Source organism: Lissotriton helveticus, chromosome 3_1 (assembly GCF_964261635.1).
Source record: "Lissotriton helveticus chromosome 3_1, aLisHel1.1, whole genome shotgun sequence".
NCBI classification, from domain to species: Eukaryota; Metazoa; Chordata; class Amphibia; order Caudata; family Salamandridae; genus Lissotriton; species Lissotriton helveticus.
In genome coordinates this window covers 736,089,090-736,102,749 of record NC_136061.1, presented here as the reverse complement: position 1 = coordinate 736,102,749, position 13,660 = coordinate 736,089,090, and the positions used below count along the sequence as shown (strand labels likewise).

Here is a 13,660-nt window from a genome sequence, read left to right as displayed (position 1 = left end):
AGAGCTGGGTCGTATGGGGTGGTGGAATAAGCTGACGGGGGAGACCCCGCTGTGGCAGAATGGCCGCCTGCCGGCCTTGTCGACCCTCTCGGGGTTTCGAGGTTGGGACATGATAGGCATCTCGGCGCTGGGACATGTTATGAAGGGCACGACCCTGAAGTCCTTCCAGGAACTGAGAGATGAGTTTGAAATGCCGAGCTCCCAGTTCTTCCGATATCTGCAGTTCCGTCATGCTATCTCCCCCGCGTTGGAGGGGTTGGACTCCCTCTCGGAATTTAGTCCTATAGAAGCTAAACTGTTCATGGGTGAATTGACGGAGAAGAAGATCTCGTGCATATACCAGTCCCTTGTTACACACTGTGCGTCCTCCTTAGATGGCTTGCGGTCTAAATGGGAGAGTGATGTTGGTGAGATTGATGAGGAAGGGTGGAGGGAGGCTCTTGCGGCCCCGAGGGAGGCGGCTGTCGCAGTGCGGCTGCGTTTTATCCAATTTAAATACTTACACAGAGCGTATTACACGAGAGAGAGGCTGTGGCGGGCTGGATTGATTGCCTCCCCTGACTGTTTGAGATGTGGAAGGGAGATGGGTACGTTTTTGCACACAGTATGGTCCTGTGGGGTTCTTGCCCGCTATTGGAAGCGTGTTTGGGATTGCTTGGATGAGGTTCTGGGCTGGCAGCTCCCGCGCACGGCACAGCTGGGCCTTCTACATGTCTTGGAGCAGGTGGGCGGCAACGTCTATAAGCGGCACCTCTTGCTTTTGGGCCTTACAGTTGCTAAGCGGGATGTAGCCCGCGCCTGGAAGGATCCGGGGGCGCCTCCGATTGGAGTCTGGAAACGGGGCTTGGACTATTGTATGGGACTGGAACGCCCTGTCTTTGAGGCCCGGGGCTGCCCCAGAAAACATTATAAAATATGGAAGAGGTGGGCAGAATACAGGGGACTGTGGCTGGAGCCGCCATTGCAGCAGGACTCATTAGTGGAGCAACAGCCATGTGTACCGGGGCGGGAGTGAGAGTGAACACATGCTTTTGTACAGCTCATGTTTTTGTCGTTACTGGTGACCATCGTGAACGGGACAAGGGTGGGAACCGGGTGGGGGGTTGTTGGGGTGTTGGAGGGAGGGATCCGGGAGGTTAAAAGCCATATATCCTATGTAAGTTAACTACAGATTGCGGCCGCTATGATTCTTGGCTCTGTGCTTACAGCCTCTCCTGTGTCCGGAGCGCTGTGATTGTTTTCGCAATCCATTTTGAAAATGTCAATAAAATCTGGTTTTGAAAAAAAACTCACCCAACCCACTCTTCTTGCCATTATGACATGCAGTGACAGAGTGCCTGTTTACTATGATACTATCACACCAGTGTTTGACCTTATGTATAAGGTCTACAGTCGACTCTCTCGCACCTTGTTTAATAGGTGGAACTCCCATCAAGATGGCTGCCAGAGGCGCTGACTCTGGAGGTAGATATAAAGAGGTGAGTGAGCCCAGCCGGATGGCTTGTCCCCGCGGCCACAGTCACTACCTTGCTATTTGGGGCAAAGTGGTCAGATTGAGGGGATAAACTGAGATTAGCCTATATCCCTTCAAGCAGCAACAAAATAGCTGACAACAGTGTTTTTAACAGTGATTCGAACCTAGGGAGTAATATATCCATAGCTTATTCCAAAGCAGGATTAACACATTGCTGGAGAGACCACTTTCTTGTGCAGCTGGGATCCTCTCTTCCCTCCAGCCCTCTTTTTGACCGGGGCTTCGGTTGGTGTGATGTCAACATCTGACAAAACCACTGCGGTCTTATCATATGTGACCATTGTGGGTAACTTGTCGTTAAGCTGAATGGCAGTTACTTCCTCTGAATCAGCAAGTGATAGTGGTTCCTGAATACATCTTTCCGACTTCAATGAGAGTCTCCTTTCATTCCTTAGGGCTATTTCCTTAGATATGACACTTGCTGCCCTGGCCAAAAAGGAATTTAAGGTTGTCTCAGCCCTCCCAGATGTACCCAAATTCATCTTCATTTTGCCCAGGGTCACGTATATTTTAGATGTGAATATTAATATTAATAAGTACACTGGGTGACAACCCTTAAAGCCCAACGACTGACCCAACCTGAGGTCTATTTCTCTATACTAGCCAGGGCAAGGTGAAATAGTTCGATCAAATGAGTGAAAACCCCCTCTAGAGGGGCTCCTGGGAGAACAAACAGGAAAGAATAATGACAGTCCCTCAATTTTGCTAAGTCGAACGGAAAAGCCAAGAGGGGTGACCCAGCCCAGCCTCGACTGGCCGCAAACCGGCGCAGTATTGCCCGGTATTGACCAAGTACATAAGTGCATTCTGAGAGCGATTTTTGTTTTAATGAAAATGGCATGGGATCTCTTGGAAGTGGAAATGCATTTACTCTGGCACAAACAGTCCACAAGCCCGAATCCTCACACAAAGCACCTGTAACTGATGGCACTCCAAAGTGAGAAGTACTGTCTCACCGGTCACCCCGCTAAACCGCCTGGCTACAGAGACAACAGACACTGTGCAAGGTAGTTTTATACCATTTTTTACCTGTTACTCAAATTAAGGTTGTTGGCTGCTCATAAGAGCTGTTTAGGGTGACTATTGTATATTGCATACAATATTATTACTGCAGTTAAGTTTGGAATACCTGCCATTAACATGTTCTTCTGTTGTCTTTTTTCTGTATGTATCATGGCTTTAAACACAATTTTAGCTGATGCTGAACGCTATAGCTTTTTAAATTAGAATTTCTAATGCCAAAACTATCCAAAGGCCATACTTTTATAGATATATCACCCAGTTATTAGCTTGCTTACATATATGTTGTAAAAAATTATTTGCAGTATTTCTCACTGAAATTAATTGTTTTGTGTTTATAGCTGGTCTACCTGTAAAAACAGATATCGCACCTGGACCGTCAAGACTGTGCTCTGGAGCAAGACGCTCCTTCTTTTGTAGAATGAAATGTAATAGACCATCTGTGAAAGTTGAAGACAAAGACTTCTCTTCTACCTGTTCAAAGAAGAAAGGTAATATAGTTTTAGTCTCGAACTGGTTAATTTGATTATATAACAAATGAATATTACTTATATTGCTCTAGTATAGCAAACTCCCATTGCCTCTCAAACTATATGTGCCATAATATCCTATTAGTGAAGGTACAGAAAACCTATAAACAACAATTTAGCACACTTCATTACTAATAAGTACTTTTTTTAGGAAAAAATTATCTAACAATCTGGGCGTTTTATCCCTCAAACAAATGAAGACAGAATTTGAAGAATTGTATTTGGCAATTGTGTAACAACTAAGAAAAATGTTCTGTAACTGTTTGATTTTATATTTATGGAATGGGGCTACAGTTCTATTCAGCCTTTCCATATCCTCTATCCAGAAAATTATATCCAAGAGTAATTCTACTAAAGTACTAAGAAAACATTATAATGCTGTTCCATTTCAAAGAAATAATTTTGTAATTTTACAATTTCATACCTTTATACTCAAATTTAGTTGGCAAGTCTTCAAGGTTAAGTCTGCAAAAAAATAAGTGAATGTTGCTTTGGAAACTCCTTGCATGCATTCTGCTTCCATTCTACTTGCATAGCCTGTCTTGCTCTGCCTCAGATTCAGTTGTATTCCCATCAATCAGAATGGGCAAGAACCTCCATTGAGGGTTTTGTGTCTCTGACCTGAAGGTAGACAATGTTTCCTCTACTTAACACATAAAACGTTCCCATCAATTTATGTTGATTTATATTTACGTTCCATTACTGTATCAAATTATTTCTTCACAGTTTTGGTTTTCATATTTTTATGCTATTCTTCAAAACACAACATTTATTCCTGTGAGAATCCCCTACTACGTGTATACCAAGTTGCATTGGTGTAGACCAGTGACACACAATACTAGATAAAAGCTGTGTATTTTTATGGCAGAGTCATCCAACTGCTCTCTCGTTGACTCAAGAGATACTAAAGTACATGCATTCATTGCCTATGGCATTGGTGGAACGAGTAGCACACTTGTGCTCTGATTTGTTTGCTGATGGGAATGAGATGAGCTTAACTGCAAGCTGAATTATAAGCGAGATATTGGATAGAAATCAATGGGTAGAACAGCTACACAAGAAATAGTGACTTCTATGATAATTATAACATACTAAAGATATGTGGACTGGCCAGTGGCTTGACTACAGCTTAGTTTCTCTCTATGCAAATCAGTGAATTGAGCTCCTATGAAGATCGGTAAAAAAAGGTCTAGGTCAAGCCTATAGCGGCAGCGCGCATGCGCTGCTCGCTTTGCGAGGCATGCAGTATTGAGTATGGAGTGAAAGCTTCGTGGAAGCGCCGCCCACTGTCCGACCATTGGCTTGTGTATTTGTCCTCCCTAAAACGGGGGAGGGAGCACATTGTCTAGCATATCATCACACTGTTCGTCCAGATGCTCCTTTGAGTTAGTGGGCTGACGAGCTCATTGGGAAACACCTGTTCCCTGCAAGTAGTACAGAAACTGGAGAACAGTGGGCAGCATTGCAAGCACCCACAGATATAATGTGTTACTCTATACTGATGAATGTCAAATATCCTGAAACACGTGTCTAGAGATACCCAGCATTGGCTTCACCAACAATGGTGAATGCTAAAGACTTTCGACTTAAGTGATTCTTTACCATGCTCTGCTTTTACCACAATGCATCTGGTTGAATTGTGTGCCGGTATCCAGTGTGCTCCCTGTCCCCTTCTAAATACATGACATACTTGTGCCCTCTATACTCAGATAGAAAGGTCAACCATTCTTCAGCATCCTTGCATTTTAAAGAGATACTGTCGTGCTTGAAGACTTGTTTGTTTGAATGGGTTCCTAGCAATTCTGCTTTCCCCAAACGAAAGCATACACATTAATTTTTTATTCCTGGGTCTATTTTTCTCTGAAAGATTTCTCTGCTTTTCTGACCACTTATTCTTTCCCTTCTAAGCAGTGACGGCCAGCGGCAATTAGAACAGGTGGAGCGACAGGCGAATATTAACCCGCTGACGGCCACTAATAAAACCCAGCAATGCCCTTAGGCTCAAAGCCAAAGCTCTCAATTGTGGTCCATTCCTTACAGTGTTTATAACATGCCACGGTTGAGAGCTCTGGAGTTGAGACTGAAGGCACTGCAAATTTCTCACAGTACCTATCAGTGAGTTAACTAAAGTTTTTTTTAAATAAAAAGAATAACTTACCTAGTGCCTCATGCTCAGTGCTCCTCTTCAGCTCGGCAGCACATGCTCCTAGAGCTCTAACCAGCATCTCGTCTCTGCCAATTCTGACGCTGCTCTCATGCTGCTCAGGCAACATGAAAGAAGGTCAGGATTGGCTGGAGCACACTGTTTTGACTGTCCTTTAAGCACTGGGGGCCTGTGCATTCTCTCCACCCGCTGTCTAAGACTGCTCAGGTTGGAGTGTTTAATGTGTGCATGTCAGGTTGGCCGTCGCAAGTCAGCCGACCAAAGTGACCTGCGCACATTACACTGAAATGCACACTATTGCTCCATGCTTCTGACCCACCCTCAGAATTGGCTACTGTGAGCACGAAAAAAAAATGGTCGTTTTATTACCATTTTATTTTTCATGTTTCATACTCTCCAGCAGAGGGGCAATGCTCCTCTGCTCTCATGGAGAAACTGCTGCTGCTTCTAAGTGACAAAACTGATAATTGTTTTTTTTCTGTTGCCAAAGGAGAGCAACGTCTCTTGCTGCTTTGGTTATGTGAATCCCATCCAGTCTGACTTTGCATTGCACTTTTTTAGGTCAAGCCTATAGCGGCAGCGCGCATGCGCTGCTCGCTTTGCGAGGCATGCAGTATTGAGTACGGAGAGAAAGCTTTGTGGAAGCTCTGCCCACAGTCCGGCCATTGGCTTGTCTTTGTCCTCCGTAACTGTGGTCTTCTGATTCATTTCGAGGCTTGTTAGTCCCTCCTTATGACTGCTATGTCGTCATCTGACACCTCCCATGGCTACTGGCCCCTTCACTTGGAGTGTTACACCGTACGTGGACTATGAGCACTCCTTTGTGCCCCCTTCTCCCCCCGCCGGCACTCTTGTTGTCCATGATGCAATAGATCTCGTGTAAATGCGTGTCCTATTGCATTGCAAACTGATCATTGAAGGTCAAATGCTTCCAGGCACATATGCTTCCATTTTTTTTGCAGGCAGTTAACTCTTAACCCAGTCATAATCCGATTCTATTTATCCTGAAATGTAAATGTGTTTGTATTTATATAGCGCACTTCTATCCAGAGGTCTCGTAGCGCTGTATTCATACCACTGTGGAATCCATCCTGGCTTTCCTGTGAAATGTCCACTCCTGGACACCCCCAAGGTGAAGCCGGGCATCCAAGCGCTGCAGGGGCCATTGTGGAGATTAAGCAAGCTATTGACCAGAGTCACAGAGTGGGACCCATGATTAGACTAGGCACCAAGGCGAGAATTATCAAGCCCGGGGAAATTGAGTCCAAGAGCCACCGAGGCGGGAATTGAACCCTGGTCCCGGGCCAGACCTCTGCATCAGGGTCTGCCGCTCTAACCATTGAGCCACGCTTCTCCACATAGTGATATGAATGCGGGAGCAGAACTGTACAATTTTAATAGCATCAAACTAAGGCTAACAGTCCCTTGATACCCATCCCCTGGATGAAGATCTAAGCATGTAATAATGCACACAGGACTGTTCGCTGGTGCACTCTTTCGGGTACTATAACTTAAATAAGAAATGTTTTGGTGTCATTAATTCAATGTTGACCTTGTATGAATATAGACACGATTTTGGCTTATATCTGCCCGCATGCGTTGTGTCTATGTAAGTGAATTTGGTAATATGAAATGTTACGAGTAAGCATAGGTATGTTTAAGTTCTTATGCGCAGCTGAATGGAGGTAGGTCAAGGGCGTGCCCTTCAAAGTGCCAGAGCCACGCACCCCTGAGTCCGGTTTCCAGGTTTTGAAATACACTTCAAGTCTGAGTCCTAACCCCAGACTATGTCCATTCAGCTGCTTTCATCATGACAGCAGTGAAGGAGCCAGCTCAGGGCGCGTTCTTTCAGTGCTTGCTAACACCACCAGACATTAAGTTTAACAAGCTCTAGTCAAGTCGGTAGATCTGGCTTTAATGCGCCACGCCAGGCAAACACAGACAAACACAAATGTGCGCATGCAGTTGCATCTCTCGAGCACAAACTGAAATATAGGCAGATCACAGTGAAAGGTTGTGACATTGGGTTACGTTATGGTATGAGGCATGAAAATTACGTACCATATTTAGTAGAGAACGCACAGCACTCTGAAGAGCCTCTAGGCCCTAGAATGATTTAATCGTTTGATACACGTGGATTTATGCTGTGCCTGTCCCAGGGGTATATCCGTGAATATATGCTATGTCTGTGCGCAGCCATGTCAGGTTGGTTGCTTGCGTAACACTTCTCACACTCCCTAGCTACTCAGACTGTAGAGGAAAGTGTCCATAGCATGGCTATGTCTGTGCAGTCTGTGTGTGAAGAATGTGTGTCATTATATATGCACCGCATGTGAGCGTGCAGAGTATGTGTTTACCTATCCTTGCTTGTCTATGTGTGCAATGTTTCGGGGTTCATGCGTTGTGTGTGCATGCAAATTGCCCACGCCTTCTTTCCCTACTGTTATCTCAGTCAAATCCCATCTTTCTAAGTAAACAAGTGAATGACCAAATAACGTCTCCTTTTTTCGCGACTTAGCTTGCAAAAGGAAATGTCAACTCCTTCCAATAGCCATGGTGCCCTTTTAGCATAGAAAGAAGCGTGGAAAGAACAGGTGCCGACTAAGAAGAGAATCAACAACTAAAGAAAAAAAATCCATTGTGGCAAAAAAAACGTTCTAGGGCAAGAGAAGTTAAGAGCGAAGTATATTAGAGACGATAGGATAACAGATGCTGAGACCCGACATTAAACAACAAAAATCAGGGGACAAAAATATAAGCAACAGGGGTGCGAAGAACTCGCTGAAAAATGTTTTGTAATGCAAAAGGTGGTGCATTGCAAAACAGTCAGTCTTATATATTTAGGACAACAGAAAATGACAGCACCAGGATCTGGAAGTGACTTACAGAAAGCATAGGATTCATCTTGGTTATGAAAGGTTTTAAAAGTGGAGTGATGGGGAAACAGCCATCTTGGATTGGTGTGTAGGTCACCCAGTGCAATTGTTTTTAGCTGTGTTGGAATGTGCTGCTGAGAAGGAGGATTTGACCTCTCCCCACATACCCACAACTGTTGGTATGTCCCTTCTATATACTGCGTACATCTGAGTGGAGCCCTACCATTGAGTGCCATCACTGCATCATCGGAGGGGACTGTAGGAGGAAAACTGCAACTGCTCCTTCCACGCCAAGACAGGTTGTGAGTAAGTTTGACCTAGAAGACTGTCATTGGCTCCTTGCGTGCTTCCTGCCTGATGCAGTCTGTGATGATATCTAGAAAGGAGTAATGGTCCACTGTGTTCCAGCTCACTAAGGTAGAGAGGCATGGGGTGTACACCACCACTCTTTTCTTCTTCATTCCTGGATTTTAAATTTGCCACCACCAAAATTGAGGGGACCGCAGAAGAAGCACCAGTGCAAGGTTGGTGAAGCACAGTACTTTGTAACACAGTAAATTTGTTCAGCTTTCAGTGAAAAAAATAGCTTCTGCTCCAAGACAATATGGGCTAACGACACTTTGACTTCCACAGGAGAGTGTTTGGAAGAAGTTTGCATTGGGTCATAGTAGTGACGAAGTAATAATAATACACAGAGTCAGCACATAAATTTGCAAGGCACACATTCCACTGCTGTCTGAGTGTCTTGGCCTCTCAACCATGGGAGGTCAGTTCAATGAATGTCATTATCTGTGGTTGTTAAAGGTTGGGTAGCTTCTTCAGGTCTGGTTGGTGTCATCTTTCCATGGTTTAACATACTCCCGCTCTCAGCAAGCTCCCCTCTCCTTTCCAAGCCCAGCCAGCAATACCCTCAGCTTATATATGACTGATTGCACAGTAGGCCCTGTATCATATTTATTTTTCAAATTTGGACCGTAAAATTTCTTTCACATGCCAAGACACAGAATTCCAGTAAAAGTTTGTTCCTTGCAAAAGTCCTCCATCCAACACGTTTAAACAGTTGGGTTAATTTCCTTATGACCCCCTTAAGGCTAGAAGGAACATTTACATATTTAAAATCAATAAAATATTGAACCCACCAGTTGCAAAACAAAAACTCTGGTGCCCATCATCAGTACTCAATGTAAAAAATATTGATAGATGTATTTACAATTATTTTATCTTTTCAAAGATATCTGGTTCTCATTGATTAAAATAATGTTTGGGTCAATTCAAATATAAAATTAAAAGGTGCACTACCCTAGTGTTTTTCATGCCCGATGTCTCCTGCTACCCTCGTACTTCCTATGACAGATATTGATATCAAACCGCACCAAACAATCCTGCGTGCATAATTGAGAGCAGGGTCTATAAGAAACAAATAGCTTCCAATTCAAACCTTTATGCTTCTCACCCGAAAACACATCTGAAGGTGATCACAGTGAGGAAATGATGAGAGCAAAGAGGGCTTCTGGCGAGGATCATGAGTCATTTAGGATGTTAGTGGTCTGAAGATTGATTAAAAAGAGAGGGCCTGAGGACAACCTTACCGAGAGAGTAGGAAAGAGTGTGCTGAGAATTGATAAGACATCTGCACTGAACGGCTAAAGGTAGAAAGAAGGTAAACCACAAACAGGAGGTCCCTAGATTAACTGCATCAATGAGATTATAAAGTTTATCCAGGTGCTTAATAAACATTGGCAAGTGCTAGTGTGATAACTTTAGACAGCACAGTTGATAACAACACACCAGAGAATTAATTTTTGTAGCGGTACCATATTGAGAGATATTATCAGTCCAAGTTATCATGGGAGAAATAGTCCTTAGATTTGAATTAGATTGTGCAAAAAAGGCTTTTACAATTGTGGCAGCTGTTCGTTGTGCTGGTTTGGATTGGACATGTGGAAAATTTCAATACAATTCTGACAAAGATATTATATCAGAGACTCTATATACATCCTGTGTCTCTGTTTACACCATGGATGCCACCATCCTATATAATTTTTCACTTTATGTACGGCGGTGCTGTTACTATACCTTTGTGACTTGTATAACTTTAATTATGGGATTGTATAACAGAGAGTGGGAATTGGGCGAAGCCACAGTGTTGAGCCGGGGAGGACAGAGCTCTGCTGCGGTCTTTGATTTGGATTAAAGGTATCTCAGAGGAGATTGCATTAAAGAAATCGCCACCTCTGCAACACTGGCTAATGTGCTGCATAGCTAAATACATGTAAGGTCCCAAAGGCGAGACCGATTGCATTGCAAATGCTTGTTGTTTTGATGTATTAGTTTTGACTACTTTCAATGTTATGTCCTCCACTCACTAGTGCAGTTGTTGGAATATCAGGCAAAGAAAAGTTAAGTAATAAGAGACCTGTACATTTTAAAGATGTGTTAATGATGTCCCAAAACTAAGTGTGATGTGTCTAGGCAAAGCGTGCCCTTGCACAGCCTAGCATTTAGAAAGAATTCCTGAAGGGAATGGCGACCATATTGCTCTGATATTTATCCCAGAAGGAGATCTATGGTAAAAGAGTAAACTCGATCGGAATGCAAGTTTACTAGTACTCATAAGGCAGAGTCATGGCCTCTGTGTTTTTGATATCGAGCCATGCTTTTAGACCTCATTGTGTAGAAAATCTCACTTACCCTTCAACACTGACAACTTTGAAGGAGAAGTCCATGGGGAACAAGTACGTCTGCTCTAAATCATATTTAAAATATACATTTTCTCTTCTATTTTTATTTGGTAGGGTCAGAGGTTTTGGATATTCCTCTGTTCCTTTCAAGTGGCAAAGCTGAGCTTGCAATACTCCTAAAAAGTGCTTTACAGCACCAAAGTTCAATTTTCTCAGCTTTAAAACTCATCTACATTCACTGACCCCCTTCGACCACATGGTGGAGCTGCCAGCACACAGACTTTGCTGACTCGGATTCCCTCCCCGCCCTCTGCCACCCACCATCTGCCTCACACTGGTCCCCAGCTTCTATTACCCCCAGGTCCCTTATGTCCTCGGCCCATTCATTGACAATGTGGAGTTAACCATCTCTCGACAGAAAAAAAAAGACCAGAGGCATGCTGGGACCCTAATACTGCCCTTCCCACCAGGAGTACATAAGCAGTACTTGACTCTGATTCCCTCACCACCCTCTGCCTCCCACCATCTGCCTCACACTGGTCCCCAGCTTCTATTACCCCCAGGTCCCTTATGTCCTCGGCCCATTCATTGACAATGTGGAGATAACCATCTTCCGACAGAAATAAAAAAGACCAAAGGCATGCTGGCACCCTAATACTGCCCCTCCCACCGGTAGTACATAAGCAGTACTTACCCAGCATCCTGCCTGTTCTTTTTTCCTGTCTGTGGACAGAATGGACGTGGCGTGCTGCTCCTGCTGGGCTGGAGTGGCGTACTTCTCTCCTTCCCCCTGCGCGGCTGCCTGGCTGTGCTGGCGCAGAGTTTGCTGGTCTGTCTCCTGGCCTGCCGGGCTTGCTGGGTGACATGACGGTTCCTAGCCTATATACTGCCTGGGCGGCTGGCACTTTGCGGCTGGTGCGTGGCCACACGGGTGCTTCCGGGTGGCGAGCGCGTCTTCCTGAAGCCGGGACGGGTGGGAGACGCGCTGTGTTTGCAGTGTTCCTGGCTTCACGCTGTTGGAGTGGAGCCCTTGCTGCTGCTGGTGTTCGGCCCCCTCTCCAGGTGAGTCCCGCGTAGCCAGTTTTCTTCTTCTCCCAACGGGTGTGACCGATGCTGCTGTCCCTTGCCTCCACAGCCTTGGAGCGGGGTCCGTGTTTGGTTGCTGGCGCTTTCTCCAAGTGTCCGGGCGGACACGGCACCTTGCCGTTTTTCGCGCTCTCTCCTTCTTGGGATGCGGAGGTGATGGCTGCTGTCTGTCGTTCCCCTGCCTGTGCTTCGGGGTGTCTGTGGCTGCTTGCAGTGGGTGGTGGCGCTGGCTCCTGGTGAGTAGTTGCGCCTTTCGTTGGCTCACCCTTTGCTGCTGTCGGGTGTGCCTCCTTCTCACGGTTCTCCTGGGTTCCAGCGAGTGCTGTGCTTGTGCGCTCCTTCCTCGGGCACTCTTGGGCATTCTGTTGGCCTGGCTTCTGTTCTTCGCATGGCGCTGAGGTGCTACAGCTTTGGGGGCTGGTGGATTGGGGCGTGCTGCCCTGTGCATTCTGGCTGCCTGTAATGGGCCTTATTTTACATATGTTTTCTTGTTATGCAGATGGTCTTTCCTGCTGTGTTTGGCATGACTTGCTTCTGCTCGATACACCGGGTACACCGCCCACTCATGTTCTGTGGTTTATGTGTGTGGGCTTTGTAATGTAATGTAAATTGGTTTTAATACCGCGCGACTATCACTCCATGGAGCATCTTGGCGCCTACACAGACCAGAGTTGATGTAAATTCTGTTCCGGCTGCTTTCAGTAGTATGACCAGAATACTCATATTAGGGCTGTAGCGCTCGTGTCAGGGAGACTAAAAATCCAGGTCTTCAACGCCTTTTTGAACTCAGATTCCCGTTCCATAGCACAGAGATGTGGGGGGAGTTTATTCCATGCTTTGGATCCTAGGACTGGCAGAGATTTGCCACCCCTTGAAATGATTCTGAAAGTCGGTATAGCCAACAGGTTGGCATTGGAGGATCTCAAGGTGCGTGATGGATGGTATTGGGAGAACCTCTTTTGTATGTACTTTGGTCCTTGCAAATGAAAGGCCCTAAAGGTAATTACCAGGACTTTAAACAGCACCCTTTTGACCACTGGTAACCAGTGGAGAGTGTTCAGTGCGGTAGATGCTGAGGATTTCTTTGGCCACTTCAGAACCAGCCTGGCGCTGCATGCTGCACCATTTTCAGCTTATGAATAACCGCCTTGTTGGTTCCCTCATATAGACTATTACAATAGTCGAGTCTCGATGTTACGAGTGCGACCGCTACCATTTTTCTGGCTGACTGTGGGAGTAAGTCAAAGAATTTTCTTAAACTCTTAATGACATTGAAACAGGTACCTGCTACAGACAGCGCCTGTTGTTTAAACGACAGGGAGGCATCGAACTTGATGCCTAAGTTACGTGCCACATTAGTCGTGTTTAGCGGTACCTCCGCGTCTTCAGGCCACCACTGTTTAGGGATAAAGTCATTTTGCCTGCCTAGCGGCGGAAATTCCGTTTTTCCTGTGTTGCACTTCAAATGATTCTTTCCCATCCATTCAAAAGTGGCCGTCAAGCAGCATTTAAGATTTTCTTCCCAGTCCTTAGTGTCTTTGTCAAGGACTAGGATAAGCTGCGTATCGTCCGCATACGCGATAACGTCCATCCCAAAGGACGATATCAGCCTAATCAAAGGGGTGGTGTAAACATTAAAAAGCGTCGGGCTCAGGCTAGATCCCTGAGGCACTCCTGATGTGAGTGTTTTTTCCCCTCAGCAGAAGTCACCCAGGGTAACCACTTGCCGCCTGGCATTCAAAAAGTTCTTAATCCACTCTAGTACCTCT

At 45.3% G+C, this 13,660-nt stretch overlaps 1 protein-coding gene across 3 annotated transcripts in view; it reads left to right on the top strand.

Moving 5' to 3' along the window:
• Nucleotides 1-13,660, top strand: part of BMAL1 (basic helix-loop-helix ARNT like 1) — a 659,821-nt gene that overhangs the window by 472,645 nt on the left and 173,516 nt on the right. For all 3 annotated transcript variants that reach the window (XM_078680912.1, XM_078680911.1, XM_078680910.1), the window contains one exon: nt 2,896-3,045. In XM_078680912.1, coding sequence (XP_078537038.1) covers nt 2,896-3,045 — 150 coding nt within the window. The remainder of the gene's footprint in view (nt 1-2,895; nt 3,046-13,660) is intronic.